We start from the raw sequence: 19,423 nt of genomic DNA, 5'->3' as shown, positions 1-19,423 counted from the left end.
AATTTCCTCTCCACCCTCAGCTCCTTTGGTTCCATCAGATTCACCTGGTCCTACTCCAAATCACATGCCACTTTCCTTGATGTTGACCTCCACCTGTCAAATGGTCAGCTTCACACGTCCGTCCACATCAAACCCACCAACAAGCAACAGTACCTCCATTATGACAGTTGCCACCCATTCCACATCAAACGGTCCCTTCCCTACAGCCTAGGTCTTCGTGGCAAACGAATCTGCTCCAGTCCAGAATCCCTGAACCATTACACCAACAACCTGACAACAGCTTTTGCATCCCGCAACTACCCTCCCGACCTGGTACAGAAGCAAATAACCAGAGCCACTTCCTCATCCTCTCAAACCCAGAACCTCCCACAGAAGAACCCCAAAAGTGCCCCACTTGTGACAGGATACTTTCCGGGACTGGATCAGACTCTGAATGTGGCTCTCCAGCAGGTTTACGACTTCCTCAAATCCTGCCCCGAAATGAGATCCATCCTTCATGAAATCCTCCCCACTCCACCAAGAGTGTCTTTCCGCCGTCCACCTAACCTTCGTAACCTCTTAGTTCATCCCTATGAAATCCCCAAACCACCTTCCCTACCCTCCGGCTATTACCCTTGTAACCGCCCCCGGTGTAAAACCTGTCCCATGCACCCTCCCACCACCACCTACTCCAGTCCTGTAACCCGGAAGGTGTACACGATCAAAGGCAGAGCCACGTGTGAAAGCACCCACGTGATTTACCAACTGACCTGCCTACACTGTGACGCATTCTATGTGGGAATGTCCAGCAACAAACTGTCCATTCGCATGAATGGACACAGTCAGACAGTGTTTGTTGGTAATGAGGATCACCCTGTGGCTAAACATGCCTTGGTGCACGGCCAGCACATCTTGGCACAGTGTTACACCGTCCAGGTTATCTGGATACTTCCCACCAACACCAACCTGTCCGAACTCCGGAGATGGGAACTTGCTCTTCAATATATCCTCTCTTCCCGTTATCCACCAGGCCTCAATCTCCGCTAATTTCAAGTTGCCGCCACTCATATCTCACCTGTCATTCAACATCATCTTTGCCTCTGCACTTCCGCCTCGACTGACATCTCTGCCCAAACTCTTTGCCTCTGTATATGTCTGCTTGTGTCTGTATATGTGTGGATGGATATGTGTGTGTGTGCGAGTGTATACCCGTCCTTTTTTCCCCCTAAGGTAAGTCTTTCCACTCCCGGGATTGGAATGACTCCTTACCCTCTCCCTTAAAACCCACATCCTTTCGTCTTTCCCTCTCCTTCCCTCTTTCCTGACGAATCAACCATTGGTTGCGAAAGCTAGAATTTGGGAGAGGGTAAGCAGTCACTCCAATCCCGGGAGCGGAAAGACTTACCTTAGGGGGAAAAAAGGACGGGTATACACTCGCGCGCGCGCACACACACACACACATATCCATCCACACATATACAGACACAAGCAGACATATTTAAAGACAAAGAGTTTGGGCAGAGATGTCAATCGAGGCGGAAGTGCAGAGGCAAAGATGATGTTGAATGACAGATGAGGTGTGAGTGGCGGCGACTTGAAATTAGCAGAGATTGAGGCCTGTTGGGTAACGGGAAGAGAGGATATATTGAAGACCAAGTTCCCATCTCCGGAGTTCGGATAGGTTGGTGTTGGTGGGAAGTATCCAGATAACCCGGACGGTGTAACACTGTGCAAAGATGTGCTGGCCGTGCACCAAGGCATGTTTAGCCACAGGGTGATCCTCATTACTAACAAACGCTGTCTGACTGTGTCCATTCATGCGAATGGACAGTTTGTTGCTGGACATTCCTACATAGAATCCATCACAGTGTAGGCAGGTCAGTTGGTAAATCACGTGGGTGCTTTCACATGTGGCTCTAGCTTTGATCGTGTACACCTTCCGGGTTACAGGACTGGGGTAGGTGGTGGTAGGAGGGTGCATGGGACAGGTTTTACACCGGGGGCGGTTACAAGGATAGGAGCCAGAGGGTAGGGAAGGTGGTTTGGGGATTTCATAGGGATGAACTAAGAGGTTACGAAGGTTAGGTGGACGGCGGAAAGACACTCTTGGTGGAGTGGGGAGGATTTCATGAAGGATGGATCTCATTTCGGGGCAGGATTTGAGGAAGTCGTATCCCTGCTGGAGAGCCACATTCAGAGTCTGGTCCAGTCCCGGAAAGTATCCTGTCACAAGTGGGGCACTTTTGTGGTTCTTCTGTGGGGGATTCTGGGTTTGAGGGGATGAGGAAGTGGCTCTGGTTATTTGCTTCTGTAGCAGGTCGGAAGGGTAGTTGGGGGATGCGAAAGCTGTTGTCAGGTTGTTGGTGTAATGGTTCAGGGATTCCAGACTGGAGCATATATATATAATTTTTTTTCTGTTTTATAAAGGTTAAATTATGTGTTTGTGTTGGTAGCACTGGAAAAAACAGTATCGTATCATTCCATAGTATAAACACACATTGTATGTCAAAGTGCTAACATTTTTCTGAGGAAAAGTGACAAATAGATTGGTAAATCTCTCAAAAAACAAAGTGTTTTTAAGAAACGTGGGTTTCTCAGTAATAGATGTTTGAGTAAAGGGAAACATTGTGTTCAACATGTGGTGTGTGAAGTTACAGACAATGAAAAACAGGCAAACTCATCAGTATCTAGAGAGACACCCATTAGTGCTTCGAAGATTAAAATAAAATGTCGTGATACACACTTTTCTCAAAACATAAGTGATATAACTGGTAGGCTAGGTTATATTCCGATAGATTTACACATCCTAACAAGGGTGTTAGGTGAATGTGTGTGTTGCGAAATATGTGGTGGGCCTATTAGTTTACATGAAGACAGTGAGGTATCAAATGGGCTAGCCAGGAAACTTATCATTAATTGTGCCAGTTGTAAATATACTCATTCATTTTTGAATTTTGATAACTGTAAAGATAATTATTTTGACGTAAATGTTAGGTGATTTTACGGATTGAGGGCTATTGGCAAAGGACACACTGCAGCAGAAACAATGTGTGCCGTGATGAATACACCGTGCCCACCTTGTAAAATCAACAAGTATGCAGGATTTATTGTAGCTGCTGTGGAATCTGTTGCATGTGAGTCAATGAAGGGTGCTGTAAATGAAGCTGAGGAATAAATGATGGTATAACTGACATACCAGTAGCTTTTGATGGCACTTGACGGAAGAGCGGCTACAGTTATAGGCATTCTGTTGCTACGGTGACCAGTGTGGATACTGGAAAGGTAATAGATTTCCAGATTTTAACCAAGCATTGTTAAAAGTGTAAATCAGGAAATGAAGAGGTGTATATCTGTCACAGAAATTATGAAGGAACAAGTGGTGGTATGGAGGCCTCTGCAGCTATTGAAATTTTTAGTCGATCAGTGAATGAAAGGGGAGTGTGTTACACTAAGTTCTCAGGTGATGGAGACTCAAAAGCATATAACAGTGTAGTAGCTGCTCAACCTTATGGTGAGAAGATTATCACAAAACTGGAATGTGTTGGTCATGTCCAGAAGAGAGTGGGCACCAGGTTGAGGAAGTTGAAACAAAGTTTGAGAGACAAGGCACTTTTTGATGGCTGACAGACAAAATGATTGATGAGTACAGCAGCATTATGGGATGCCCATTAGAAATAATATTGAGGATGTGTTGAAAGTGAAGCAGGCAGTATGGGCTACCATCTTCCACAGTCTGTCAACTGATGAAAAACCAGTACACCACCTTTGCCCTCCTGGACCTGGTTCATGGTCCAATTACTTTAATGCCCAGTACTCAAACAGTTCATACAGCCATAAACATTACATCCCAGCAGCAGTCATGGATATCAGAAAACCTATTTACATAGATCTGGCAAATCCTGAATTACTGAAGAAGTGTCTGCATGGTCAGACTCAAAATCCTAATGAGTCATTCAATAATCTTATATGGACTCGCTTACCAAAAAATGTTTTTGTTGGAATTAAAAAATTGTATTTCTTAAAGCAGTGGCTGAAATGCAATTATTATAGTTCAGTAAACTCAGAACATACAGTTTAATGTCCAGTAAAAGTTCCATGTCAATGCTACAGTGGTTCCTGAAATACAGGGAAGCCAACTCACTAAATTTAACATTGTCAGGATAGGGCTTTCCAACTCCCCTCAAGTAAATGCGCGTATGTGGCTCACGTGAGCACATCACAATCTTGTATGTTGAGTGTGTGACACTAAACTGAATAGTAGCAGATCACTTCATATTCTTCATAACAGCAAATAGGGAAAAGGGTGATGCCCATGTCATCTCTCTGTGCCCTCTTCCTCATAGAACATTGTTTCAGGTCTAATCAGACCCAGTGTACAGCAACCATACATTGGGAATGAACATCTCCTTACACGCTGTGCACTGCACATGTACAGGATGTGTTCCCTCGATGTGTGCTCTTGCTTAGCACTACCTGAGAACTTGCAGTAATATAGGACAATAGTGAAACTATACATAGTGTAAAAGTACATACAATACACTAACACAAAATATCATATTTTTGAGCATCAGCTCCTCCCTTCAATCTGCTCTACTGGTACCTTCATGCTATTTCTTTGATCTGACAAATATCTATAGAGTAAAAGACACACACCAGTTCAAAGTTTACTATTTTTACTTTTGAAATATAGACTATGCAAGTAATATGAGTGTCCCACTAGTGAAATGCACAAGGAATCGCTCCAGTGGTCTGTATTTCACATGCCTTTCCACCACAAATAACTGACATCACAAGATTGTCCTGTTATATAAGGTGTGGGCATGATTTCATCTCTCGTATCTTGGAAACAACAAAAAAACTAGAATTTTGCTCATCTCAGTTCTAAGACGCTTAAAGGAAACATTTGCTATCATTTTTGGAGAGATTTGGAGTAATGTTGTAACACAAAAACAGAGCACTGATCTTTCAGATAAGTTAATAGTTATTTGAAGAGAGAAAGTAATATGAAATACCTTATATTCAGGTATTTAGGTAAGATCAAACATTTGAAAATCCAGGATGGATCATAATAAAATATAATCAAAAGAATAGTTGCTACTCACCACATAGCCGAGATGCTGAGTTGCAGAAAGTGCAACAAAAAGGCTATCAGTAAGTTAGCTTTTGGCCTACTAGACCTTTGTCAAATCAACTATCCTTTTCATCGTGTTGGTATTACACAGTTTTTTTCTTATAATTACTTCCCGTTACTTTCAGTGTTGAACAACAAGCACAGTATTTTTGGATTTTACTGAACCATTTATCTTGTGTTGTATTTTCTTATCCCATTACACTGCTGTAATTTTCTCTCTTATTTTACAGTTGAAGGAACATCTTCCAGATAACTTCAAGAAAATATTCTTTTTTTTCTTCAGGTTGACTGCTTTTCGTTTGGAATGTTTATTTATGAGCTGTTGACCCTTCACCAGCCTTTTGAGGGACATGAATCTGTAAAAGAGTGCATACTAGAGGGAGGAAGACCACCACTGACTTACAGGGTAATGTTTATTTTTGGTTTTTCAAGATCACTTTGCATTTTATGCAGGTTAAAAACATGTGCAAAAATGAGTAAGACTTTTCTCAGTAAGCATGAATTTCTCTGCAGTTGAAATGTGGATGTGACCGAACCTTCTAAACCAAAACTTTCTAGAACTCGTGTAGTTGACAGGATTGAAGCAGAAGTGTGGAGAACGTTCAAGACACTGACTTCATAGTATTGGAAGTGTTTTGTTGTCATTTGAATTACATCTCATACTTCATTCTTTATTTTTCAGATGTCTACTCTGATTTTCTTGGCATTACATTCCAGGTTGTCCTTCATTTCACTGCATTCTCATAATTTCTGTAGTGTTTCTGTTTCTGTTTTTTTTTTTTTTTTTTTTTTCTTAAGGATCAGAGTGTCTTTTTTCCCATGAACTCTGTTTTCAGTAAAGGGAAGAAAAACTGTCTGGGCTAATAGCAAATAATTTAAGGGGGGGCCTCTGTCACAAGTGATAAAAGTACCAAGGTATCCTTATTGCATCAGAATATCCGAGGGCTAAGGAGTAAGCTTATGACTTGCTTATTTGTGTTGAAGAATTACAGTTGAGAAAACCAATTGATATATTCTGCCTCTCTGAACATCATGTGGCTGCTGGTATAGATATGTTAAATGTTACAGGACTCAAATTAGCTTCTTACTTCTGTAGAGAAAATATGGAGAAAGGAGGAGTTGCCCCATTTGTCAGAAACTGTTTTGATTTCAATAATATTGATATTAATAAATTTTGCTCAGAGCAGCACTTAGAAGCTTGTGCAACAGAAGTAGTATTTCATGATAAGTCCTTTATAGTAGTAGGTATATACAGATCACCTTCAGGGAATTTTAACCTCTTCATAAAAAATCTGGTAACCCTATTGTCCCATGTCACAGTAAAATATAAGGAAATAGAGGTTACCGAGCGAGGTTCTGTTAGCACACTGGACTCGCATTCGGAAGGACGATGGTTCAATCCCACGTCCGGCCATCCTGATTTAGGTTTTCTGTGATTTCCCTAAATTACTCCAAGCAAATGCTGGAATTGTTCCTTTAAAAGGACACAGCCGACTTCCTTCCCCATCCTTCCCTATGAGACCGTTGACCTCACTGTTTGGTCTCTTCCCCCAAACAACCCAACCAAGTTAATGAAAATAGTGGTTGCTGATGATGTTAATGTGGATTCATTGAAAAGCTCTGTCAGTGAACAATTATTGCAGTCAGTAACACTTTCATTCAATTTAGTTCCTTCTGTGAACTTTGCAATTAGGATATGTAAATGCTTTGAGACTGCTGTTGATAATATCTTTGTAGACAAATGTAGGGAAAAAAGTCGTATCACAAATTCAGTAGTAAATAGGGTATCTGATCATGGCATGCAGCATCTTGTGTTAAATGTTGAAATTTGTCAGGATAAAAAGTCTCTTAAATCGGAGTACAGGAGGGTAATAAATAAGTCAAAACTTGAGAAATTCAGGAAACTGCTCAAAGACATGAACTGGATAGATGTTTACAATACTCCTGACTCAAATGGAAAATACGAAGCATTCATTAATAAAGTTACCTTCACTTTTAAAAATTTTTTTCGCCTAAAGGTAACTCAAATCACACAGAAGTCAAAAAATAAACCATGGATTACACAAGGAATATAGAGATATGTGGGACAAAAAGGTAACTGTATCTATTATCTAGGAACAGCTGTGATGTTAGCATTGTAATGCGTTACAAAGAATACTACAAAATATTAAAGCAAGTAATCCAGAAAACAAAGCAGCTTTATTATGAGAAAAAGATAACTGCATCAGGCAACAAAATAAAAACTGTATGGAATATTGTGAAGACAGAGACAGTTGGGGCCAAAAAGGAGATACAAGTTTAAAAAAATATCGCATACTTTTGTTACTTTCATTCTGTTATGTCATACGGGATCATATTCTGGGGTAGCTCATCAAACCGAGCAAAAGTTTTTAGCTTGCAAAAGTGTGTAATAAGAATCATTTGTGGTGTAAATTCAAGAACATCTTGTAGAAACCTGTACAAGGAACTTTGTATTCTAACCACTGCTTCTCAGTATATTTATTCCTTGATGAAATTTGTTTCGAGTAATATATCTCTATTTCCAACCAATAGCTTAATACATAGTATCAATATTAGGAATAAGAGCAATCTACATAAAGACCTAAAATCACTTACTTTGGTCCAAAAAGGGGTCCGATATTCAGGAACACACATTTTCAGTAAATTGCCACAACCATTAAAATTTGATTTAAGATAAAGAACAGTTTAAACAGAGTCTGAAAGACTTTTAGACAGGCAACTCCTACTCTGTAGATGAATATCATAACAGAGACTGTTAGGCCAGCTTAAGTAAAAATGTCTGTTGGATTTCAGTTTTGACAGCAGTTGGTCACAACAGTCAAGATTAGGTATTTTGTATGTGATAAATTTATCACTGGTGCATAACAATGTTTCATTTTGACAGTGTATTAATTCTGTAAATATTAGCTGTTCCAGTTTACTGTGTTATATTCACCTATTTTGACAGTCTCCTGACATATGATCAGGGTAGTAAGTATTATATTCAAAAGTTTTATGTTTTTATGTTATACTTTCCGACATGTTCCACACCTATGAGAATCATTTCATTTTTTGGGTGTATGGAACGAAAACTGAATCTAACCCTATCTGATCTCTTCATCTCCTAAGCTGAAACATTACTGTGTCCTACTATTGGTTTCCTTATTTTTCTCAATATGTTATAGCCGTTATACACCTAATAAGACATGCTAATGAATTACTGTGATGATATAAAGTCAGATGTGAAAATCATGAACTCTATTTATTAGACATATTTTTGTTTTTTCTGTGCTGCTAATCGTACGCTATTGTTTACGTGAAATATCATCTGACACTCAAGCCCCATACATAAGTTCCCAAAACTGTTCCTAATGTTTTTTTATCTACAACTGTAAATATTCCATCCATTACTCTATTTGTTGTTATACACAATTGAACTTGTCTCCTCAGTCTTTCACACATCCCACATTGTATGTAATGATGAAGTTGTCTACATGCACAGGAATTACTACAGAAGTTTTTAATTCTGGGGAACTAAATAAGCTCTCTGAAGGTAAATGTAAACAAGAAATTGAAATAATAAAACAAACAGCTGTTGCAAATGGCTATAACAGCTCCTTAATAGACACCCCAGAAACACTCAATAGTGCCAAAGCATTCACATCACAAAAATAATAATAATAATAATAATAATAATAATAATAATGTCCATAAAATCCCATTTGTGGGTAGTACTTCATATCAGATTGCCAATGTCCTCAAATGAAAAGCATAAACATATCATTCACCACCGACAACAAGATTGCACGGACATTACCTCACAACAGCAATGGAGTGGTCTCATTTACAAATATACCATCACACCAACGGCTTATTTCTCCTGTCGGCTGTGAAATATATGTACATCAACTAACAGCATAAATTGTATCTCTATCTGCATGTTTTTAAACCATAACCAATGTATTACTCCACCCTTTACGTAGTTATTATGTGAACAGATATAGACTTAAGAACCCACTGATAAAGAAAAGTTTGCTCTGCTCCATCACTCCTTTCACCCTCTGTATCTGAATCTCTCCCATCACCCTGCCCCTGATATCTCTATCTCTCTCTCTCTCTCTCTCTCTCTCTCTCTCTCTCTCTCTCTCTCTCTCTCTCCTCTCTGTTTCTGCCTCCATTCTTTCCTCCCTATCTCTGAATCCCAGCAAAATTATTATTTATGTGTAATTTTACCACTGTTAGAAATGTAATTATTGTGCTTAAAATTTGCAACATGTCACCTGATGTAAACGAGTATAAAATTTAGTCTATATAAACTTGACAGGAAAGGATTTGTATAACACTTAAAATATTTATTCCAACACATGTATTCAGCAACTCAAACAAGGATCTCCCAAACCTTTAAAACTTATTCTGAAATAATAGTGATGTTGTTGTGATATATATTCTTAGTACTTCGAGATAATGTTTCTGTTTTGCTGTATGTTCTTTGCACCTATTAGTTTCCAGACACTATATTTGTTTACCAAGTATGACAGCTAAAATATGTGATGTTATGACAGAGAAAGGAGCGTGTGACCACAGGAGGTATTTTAGTTTAGTTTTGTAAGTCTCATTAATTCAGATCTCTGAGCTTGTGGTGATTTTAATTTCCATTTTCAATAGGAGTTAAAAGGCTGGATACCAGAAAAGTTACAGAATACCCACTTTTGTAAATACTGGACTGGTTCCCAAGTTCTGCCTTGGTTATGTGATGCATGAACACCTTGAAACATGATGTCACATTTAATCTATGATATACACTAGACACAGATAGGACGTGTAAATGGGTTCCTCTTTGGGATGATGAGGGGCAGGGGTGAGCTAGCAGCAACTTTAAAATGTGTTTGGAACTCGTGACTTCATCATAATAACGGTACATATACAGGTCTGGTTCTCTGTGTAATTGGGGAGTACCATATCGGACCCAACACGACAATTGTTGGATGGAGGACACCAAAATGGATGAATGAATAAGCTTTACAGAATGATCACAGTTTTGTTAAGTAAGTTAAAATAGATGAACAGTGGATTCTGTCTGTGTTACTGTGCTATTATCAACACAGCTTAATGAAGTTTGTTATCAACTTTTATGTTGTTTTTATTATACCACTACACACACCAGCACACATTAGCGAATTACTTCTTTTCCTTAAAAAGATACAGTATCATAACACACTAATATTTTATTTAACTAATTTGTGAACTAATATACGAGTTTCATTGCAGGAAACACTTTATCCAAGCTTTATACTTGATCTGATGGTGCTTTGTTGGTCTCAGTCTCCAAGAGATAGACCATCTGCTAGCCAGATTGTGTCAATAGCATCTGCACCTGAATTCACACACCTTGGAGATACTGTGTCCCTAAATCACACTGCTCCAGTTGTTGCCACTACAGTTGTCAACATGCCACAGTCTGCAGGTAAATGACTTTACTGACTTTTATTTTTCTGTAATCCATCTTAGCATTTCTTGTATGGCACATGAGGATTCATTGATCAGATTCTGACCTCGATAATTAAAGAAAAAATTTATAATTTGAAAACTATTTCACTTTTCATTGTTCAGTAGCTCACAAACTAATACATATACTTAAGGCCTACTATGCTGAGAAGAAAAAAAATCATTTTTAAATTACAATCAAACAGTGGAGACTCCAGATAGGAATACCAACACCGTTGGAAAAGACTGATTGCTACTTATCATAAGGAAGATATGTCAAGTTGCAAACAGGCACAAATAAAAGACACTTACATAAAGCTTTTGGCCATAGCTTTCATCAGTAAAAAAACACACACACATGCAAGCACACCTCACACACACAATTGCCAACACCAGTATCTTGGGTCGGAATTCTGAGTTCGACTGCCATGGATTAAACATGTTGAGGATTGTATAATCATTGTATTCTAGCTGTTACCCATGACTGCACTCACATACCAATAAAATGAAATGGAATGTGTGTATGGCTTTATTGGCCCGGAGACCCTGGTTGGGATGTTTGGGATCTTGGTGCAGGGCTTTTTATTTGTGCCCATTTTGATGACTTGCAAGTCAATGATGATAAAATGATGATGACAACACACACATCCAGATTTGAGCAGGGGCTGTGGGAAAAGGGGGGGGGGGGTGGGACCAAGCTAGAATTGAACCCAGGAACTCATAACCAAGAAATAGCAACACTAACCGCATGATCACATGCTGTTCATGCAAAGTTGAACACAACAAAGAACTTGTAAGTAACACGAGACACACAGCAGTAAAAATGTGACAGACTTGTGATTGATGTTAGTATGAAAGTATGGATTAGACACTTATAGGAGTATAGAAACATTGCAATCAATACGTTGAATTGTATTATGTAGAACATATTGAAAAACAGAAACATTTTCTCAAATATGATAAAATTCAAAGAGTAAATAGAGTTTTCAAAGAGTTATTATTGTTCCTCATTTCACATTATATTCTTCACATCAGTAAATATGTTGTACTACACACTTTCTAAAGTAGCCAATATTCTTCCTCAGAGTTCAATATCAAATTTTATCAAAATTCCTGCTTTCTCACTCTTTTATAAAAGATATAGGAAAACATATAGGAAAATATTGTTTGCAGCAAAGAGAGCTCATAACTCCAAAATAGTGCACTCCGCTGAAAACAAAAATAAGGCAGTATGGAAGATTGTGAAGCAGGAAACTGGTACCAGGAAAATGAATCTGTCAAACTTGAAAATCAAAGAGGAAGGGACTCTAATAAAGGACCCAATATATTTGGCAAACTATATAAATGATTATTTTAGTAGCATAGGAATAAAATTACAGGAAAATTTTCTAACAGCCACTCAGGTCAAAAAGCCAAATAATGGTGTATCACACTCAATGGTGTTATTCGCTACAACACAGGAAGAACTCTATAAAGCAGTCAGCAAACTGAAAAACAAAAACTCAGCTGGTCTGGATGAAGTCCCCATTTTTATAATTAAGGACTGTATCAAGAGCCTACTTCCACCTTTAGTTGATATTATAAATCAATCTTTCAAGCAGGGCTACTTTCCAGACTATTTAAAATATGCGAAATTACTACCTCTCTTCAAAAAGGGTGATGCAGGAGTAATTGAAAATTATAGGCCAATTTCTCTACTATCGTGCTTTGCAAAAATATTAGAAACTATTATGAAAGATAGGCTAATCAATTATTTAAATAAATACAACTTACTGTCTGTTGACCAGTTTGGATTTCGATCAGGGAAAAGCACAGAATCAGCAACAGCACACCTCACAAAACACATTCTAGAAGCATTAGATAAAGGGAACTACACAACAGGTATATTTCTTGATCTAACTAAAGCGTTTGATACAGTAGACCACAACATATTGTTAAATAAGTTAGATGAACTTGGAATTAGGGGACTTGTGAAAAAGTGGTTCCAGTCATATCTAAAAAATAGAAGACAGATAACTGAAATCTCACATATTTCAAGTTGCTCAGACTATATTGTAAAGTATACTTCAGACCCAAATTATGTAAATATAGGTGTCCCACAGGGTAGTGTCCTTGGCCCAGTACTATTCCTCATTTACATAAACGACTTCCCACAGAGCATCAAGCATGGACAAACAATATTGTTTGCAGATGACTCAAATGTTCTAATCAGTGACAAATCACCAGATGCACTAAAAGAAAAAGCCGAACAAACACTAAGTGTACGTGAGTGGGCATCCAATAATAAACTAACACTAAATCTTAAAAAAACAAATGCTGTTAACTTCTATGTCTGCAAAAAACCACACTTTAACAACTTTAAGTTAAACAATGAAACTATAGAATGTGTAGACTACACAAAATTTCTTGGTATGCATGTTGACAGTCAGTTAAAGTGGGAAGAACATATTAAAATACTTAGTAACAGAATCGCTACAGCATGCTATGCTCTGAGAATTCTGACTGCAGTTTGTGATACTACATGTGTCAGATCTGTATATTTTTCTTATATCCACTCTGTTATTACCTATGGAATAATATTTTGGGGAGTCAACAGTAAAAATATTCAAATAGTTTTCAAATTACAAAAAAGAGCAATTCGTATAATAACCAAGAGTGGCGGTAGGGCTCACTGCCTTGAACATTTCCAAAAGCTGGAAATCCTAACTGTCCCCTGTGAATACATTTTTCAAAGTGTTATGTATGTAAAAAAAAATATTGACTGGTATATGAAAAATTCATTAGTACACAGCTATGAAACTAGAAACCAATTCAATCTGCATCTAGAGAGGAAAAATAAAGTTAAAACTCAGCAGAGCTTGTTGTACAATGCTGTTAAATTATATAATAAATTACCCCAAAAAATAAAAGATATTTACACAATCGGACAGTTCAAAACAAAACTAAAATTTTTTTTATTAAATAAAAGTTATTACGCAGTAACAGACTATCTGAATTAAAACATGTAGTGTAATTAAAGTAGCCTGCATTGTAATACATGAGGAAATAATTATGATATGTAATCAAAAATTGTACAGTACTATTAGAAAATTACAAATTACACAAGGATATAAAACTAATTTAAGATACCTCAAAAATGTGTGTAAATACTAATTTTATGTGTATAATTGTAGGTATATTGTATTGTATATGATTTTCCTGATGAAATCCACACAATGTAAATTGTTACATGGATTAATAAAGAAATCAATCAATCAATCAATCAATCAATCAATCTATCTATCTGTTCAGCACATTAGTCATGAAAGTGTAACAGACAGAGTTTCTTTCACATGTATAATATTAGTATGGATTAATTGGGTAATACAGTAAAACCCTTTTTTAGTTATTCTGTTGGCACCCAAGTATGTGATAAATGGAATTTATAATGTTTGAACTTGGAATATCTTCAAGAATTTTGGAGGATACTGGCTTTGAGGATAGTCTTCTGTAATTATAGGGGGTCTGTTCTTATACCTTCCTTATATGCAGGAGTCGCCTGCACTTTTTCCAGTGACTTGAGACATTGCGCTGAGCAAGAGATTCGTGATAAATGCAAGCTAACGCAATAAATGTAAGTTGAGTAAGTGGACAATGCTGCAGAGTATTCTCTGTAAAACAGAATTGGGATTCCTTCTGGACCTTGCGAGTTATTTGTTTTCAACTCTTTCAGTTGTTTCTCTACATCAGGGGTGCCTATTTCTACGACTCCGTACTGAAGTGTGTGCGACACTCAAATAGCGATATGTTTGTGCAAACCTCCTGTGTGAATAGTTGCTTAAATGTGAAATTTAAGACTTCAACTTCCCTTTTGCTGTCTTCTATTGCCATCCCATACTGCTGGATGAGTGACTGGATAGAAGCCTTCAACCTGCTTATTGATTTTATATACGACCAGAATTTTTCTGGTTTCTCAGCAAGATCTTTCAGTAAGGTATGATGGTGGAAGTTGTTGTAAGCTATGCACGTTGAACTTCTTACAGATGTACAAACTTCTAATAACTTTTCCAAGTCGATATTTCTGTGTTTGTTTTTGGACTGAGTGTGCAATAGTCTCTTCCATTCTTAATCCATTTACATGGTACATAGTCTCCAGAGCACAATTTACAAGCAGGTTAAACTTTGCCCGTAAGTCAGTCATATTGGATCTAAATGATGGCCATTCATTTTCTAAGTGGGATGCTATCAACTGCTTATCTACTTATACTCTCTTAGCCTTCTTGAAGACTTCATTAACATTAAGGCATGCCTGTTTGTAGCTAGAAGGTCTAAAATATTTCCATTATGCATTGGTTGTGTAACTAGTTGTTCAAGGCAGTTTTTAGATGACATATTCACAAATACTTCATAAGACTGTCTGTCTGTACCGCCTCAGTGAATCCACAGATGTCGCAGTCTATAGTCAGTAGATTAAAGTCACCTCCAACTAATACTGCACTACCTACATATTTCTGCGCTACTGAGCAGATACTTTCCTTGAATGATTCTGCAACTCTCACGGTTGAATCATATGGCCAGTATAAAATCCGACACCTAACTTGAGTTCACCTAGACCTGCTATTTGTGTCCAGATAACTTCACAGTCAGACTGCATTTCGTCCTCTACAGACATAACATTTTTGTCATTGGCAATGAACAGTCCCCCTCCTGTGGTGTCTAATCTGTATTTTAATATATGTTCCATCCCTTGCTAAATGTTTCAGAGTTTTCTACTTCAATTAATAGCTAGCTCATCGGTCTGAGAATAATTGGAGCATAACAACTTTCCTAGAGATCAGTTAAGTTCAGGTACTTTGTTACGAGTGCTTTGACAATTTACTGTTAAAATTATGTCCGTTGAAGTGTCTCTACTTTGTATGTGATATGATTTCACACTCTGTTTATCAACTGGCAATCATTCATCAGAGGGTCTCAGACTACCGCCTAGCCTAAAAAAGCCCCATGTCCACAAGTACTGTGCTGCCCCCTAGCTCCTTCCTTTGTGTAGTGCTCCCCTGACTTATCAGTGCGAGTCCCACAGGTCTCCACCCTTTAACACAGGTCCAGAAATCTGCAGCCATGGCCATTGCGGAATCAGCAGAGCCTCTGGTTGGGACCGTCCACTCAGCTCCCAGACAAATGACTCAATTGCCTCTGGGCATGATGCTTGGCTTGCATCACATGAACAAGGCTAGCAGTCTTCAGCACTTCTGCCACATGCCTACTTACAAAGAGAATGGGGAAGGCCAAACAACCAGCTTCCACACTGACTCTCCATCTTGAGCAACGCAATCATTTAATAATCCACCACTCACCCTGCAGTTATTGCAGATTCCCCACATCGGGTTTGCTGGAACGAGTGTCAGCAGCAGAACCCATGTGCTAAACAAGCAACTTCTGATGTCCGCCATGCAATGTGCCAGTATCTTTGCTGGCTGACTGAGCTGTGGTTACTGATCATTCAAAAAAAGACAACCAAACAAATGATACTGTTCTACGGACTCTGCGAATGAATATGTTACCTTTACTAAAACACAATGTAATAGCTCTCAAATATAAAAATAGACAATAAATTTAATAATTAATCTGTTCAAGCATACAAAAACATGCAAAGAATTTAAGAATTGAACTGTGAAAACAGATCAAAGACCTAAATAGGTGACTAACTAATCTGCTAGTGCTTGACCAACCAAAACAAACAAACAGAAGTCTACTGTGCCACAGACTGCATAAATGTACATGTTACCATTACTGAAATGCGATACTGTACCTCTCAAATACAAAAATATGCATTGAATTTAAGAATTAAACTATGCAAACACACAAAGGATGGAGCAATTAAACTACGGAAAGAAACAAAAAAGCTAAATATGGAACTTGCTAGTATCTTGGTGCTTCATCAATGAAAGCAGACTTGTTTGAAACTACAAGGAATAACTCCAGACTCTTGGACTGGTTGGGAATTTAGTCATAGCCATTTACTGTTTGCAAACTTTTACTGCTACTGAAGGAGATATTCATTGAAGGTAGGAATTGCTATGAAATCCCCAAACCACCTTCCCTACCCTCTGGCTCCTACCCTTGTAACCGCCCCGGTGTAAAACCTGTCCCATGCACCATCCCACCACCACCTACTCCAGTCATGTAACCCAGAAGGTGAACACGATCAAAGGCAGAGCCACGTGTGAAAGAACCCATGTGACTTACCAACTGACCTGCCCACACTGTGAAGCTGTCTATGTGGGAATGACCAGCAACGAACTGTCCATTCGCATGAATGGACACAGGCAGACAGTGTTTGTTGGTAATGAGGATCACCCTGTGGCTAAACATGCCTTGGTGCACGGCCAGCACATCTTGGCACAGTGTTACACCGTCAGGGTTATCTGGATACTTCCCACTAACACCAACCTATCAGAACTCCGGAGATGGGAACTTTCCCTTCAATATATCCTCTCTTACCGTTACCCACCAGACCTCAACCTCCGCTAATTTCAAGTTGCCGCCACTCATACCTCACCTGTCATTCAACAACATCTTTGCCTCTTACTTCCACCTCGACTGACATCTCTGCCGAAACTCTTTGCCTTTACATATGTCTGCTTGTGTCTGTCTATGTGTGGCGGATAACGAGAAGAGAGGATATACTTAAGGGAAAGTTCCCATCTCCGGAGTTCTGACAGGTTGGTGTTAGTGGGAAGTATCCAGATAACCTGGACGGTGTAACACTGTGCCAAGATGTGCTGGCCGTGCACCAAGGCATGTTTAGCCACAGGGTGATCCTCATTACCAACAAACACTGTCTGACTGTGTCCATTCATGCGAATGGACAGTTTGTTGCTGGTCATTCCCACATAGAAAGCTTCACAGTGTGGGCAGGCCAGTTGGTAAATCACATGGGTGCTTTCACACGTGGCTCTGACTTTGATCGTGTACACCTTCCGGGTTACAGGACTGGAGTAGGTGGTGGTGGGATGGTGCATGGGACAGGTTTTACACCGGGGGCGGTTACAAGGGTAGGAGCCAGAGGGTAGGGAAGATGGTTTGGGGATTTCATAGGGATGAATTAAGAGGTTACGAAGGTTAGGTGGACGGCGGAAAGACACTCTTGGTGGAGTGGGGAGGATTTCATGAAGGATGGATCTCATTTCAGGGCAGGATTTGAGGAAGTCGTATCCCTGCTGGAGAGCCACATTCAGAGTCTGATCCAGTCCCGGAAAGTATCCTGTCACAAGTGGGGCACTTTTGGGGTTCTTCTGTGGGAGGTTCTGGGTTTGAGAGGATGAGGAAGTGGCTCTGGTTATTTGCTTCTGTACCAGGTCGGGAGGGTAGTTGCGGGATGCAAAAGCTGTTGTCAGGTTGTTGGTGTAATGGTTCAGGGATTCCGGACTGGAGCAGATTCGTTTGCCACGAAGACCTAGGCTGTAGGGATGGGACCGTTTGATGTGGAATGGGTGGCACCTGTAATAATGGAGGTACTGTTGCTTGTTGGTGGGTTTGATGTGGACGGACGTGTGAAGCTGGCCATTTGACAGGTGGAGGTCAACATCAAGGAAAGTGGCATGGGATTTGGAGTAGGACCAGGTGAATCTGATGGAACCAAAGGAGTTGAGGTTGGAGAGGAAATTATGGAGTTCTTCTTCACTGTGTGTCCAGATCACGAAGATGTCATCAATAAATCTGTACCAAACTTTCGGTTGGCAGGCCTGGGTAACCAACAAGGCTTCCTCTAAGCGACCCATATATAGGTTGGCATACGAGGGGGCCATCCTGGTACTCATGGCAGTTCCCTTTAATTGTTGGTATGTCTGGCCTTCGAAAGTGAAGAAGTTGTGGGTCAGGGTGAAGCTGGCTAAGGTAATGAGGAAAGAGGTTTTAGGTAGGGTGGCAGGTGATCGGCGTGAAAGGAAGTGCTCCATCGCAGTGAGGCCCTGGACGTGCGGAATATTTATGTATAAGGAAGTGTCATCAATGGTTATAAGGATGGTTTCCGGGGGTAACAGATTGGGTAAGGATTCCAGGCGTTTGAGAAAGTGGTTGGTGTCTTTGTTGAAGAATGGGAGACTGCATGTAATGGGTTGAAGGTGTTGATCTACATAGGCAGATATATGTTCTGTGGAGGCTTGGTAACCAGCTACAATGGGGCGGCCAGGATGATTGGCTTTGTGAATTTTAGGAAGAAGGTAGAAGGTAGGGGTGCGGGGTGTCGGTGGGGTCAGGAGGTTGATGGAGTCAGGTGAAAAGTTTTGTAGGGGGCGTAAGGTTCTGAGGATTCCTTGAAGCTCTCCCTGGACATCAGGAATGGGCAAACTTTGTATGTAGTATTGTCTGAAAGCTGACGCAGTCCCTCAGCCACATACTTCCGACGATGAAGTACCACTGTCGTGGAACCCTTGTCCGCCGGAAGAATGACGATGGATCGGTCAGCCTTCAGATCACGGATAGCGTGGGCTTCAGCAGTGGTGATGCTGGGAGTAGGATTAAGGTTTTTTAAGAAGGATTGAGAGGCAAGGCTGGAAGTCAGAAATTGCTGGAAGCTTTGGAGAGGGTGATTTTGAGGAAGAGGAGGTGGGTCCCGCTGTGACGGAGGACGGAACTGTTCCAGGCAGGGTTCTATTTGGATAGTGTCTTAGTAAATCTTTGACGAGGGCTGTTTGGTTGAATCTGGGAGTGGGGCTGAAGGTGAGGCCTTTGGATAGACAGAGGTTTCGGAATGGGAGAGAGGTTTGGAGGAAAGGTTAACTACTGAATTAGGGTGTAGTGGTTCCAGATTGTGTTGATTGGAATTTTGAGGTTTTGGTGGATGTGGAG

At 39.7% G+C, this 19,423-nt stretch overlaps 1 protein-coding gene across 1 annotated transcript in view; it reads left to right on the top strand.

The window, feature by feature from the left end:
* The window catches only part of LOC124550888 (leucine-rich repeat serine/threonine-protein kinase 1), a 146,708-nt gene that overhangs the window by 108,259 nt on the left and 19,026 nt on the right, over positions 1-19,423 (top strand). Inside the window, exons 37-38 of the mRNA XM_047125694.1 lie at positions 5,394-5,516; positions 10,379-10,574. Of these exons, the coding sequence (XP_046981650.1) occupies positions 5,394-5,516; positions 10,379-10,574 (319 nt within the window). The remainder of the gene's footprint in view (positions 1-5,393; positions 5,517-10,378; positions 10,575-19,423) is intronic.

Source organism: Schistocerca americana, chromosome 1 (genome assembly GCF_021461395.2).
Source record: "Schistocerca americana isolate TAMUIC-IGC-003095 chromosome 1, iqSchAmer2.1, whole genome shotgun sequence".
Classification (NCBI taxonomy): domain Eukaryota; kingdom Metazoa; phylum Arthropoda; class Insecta; order Orthoptera; family Acrididae; genus Schistocerca; species Schistocerca americana.
Note: the sequence above shows the minus strand (reverse complement) of the source record. Positions and strands in the feature narration are given on the sequence as shown.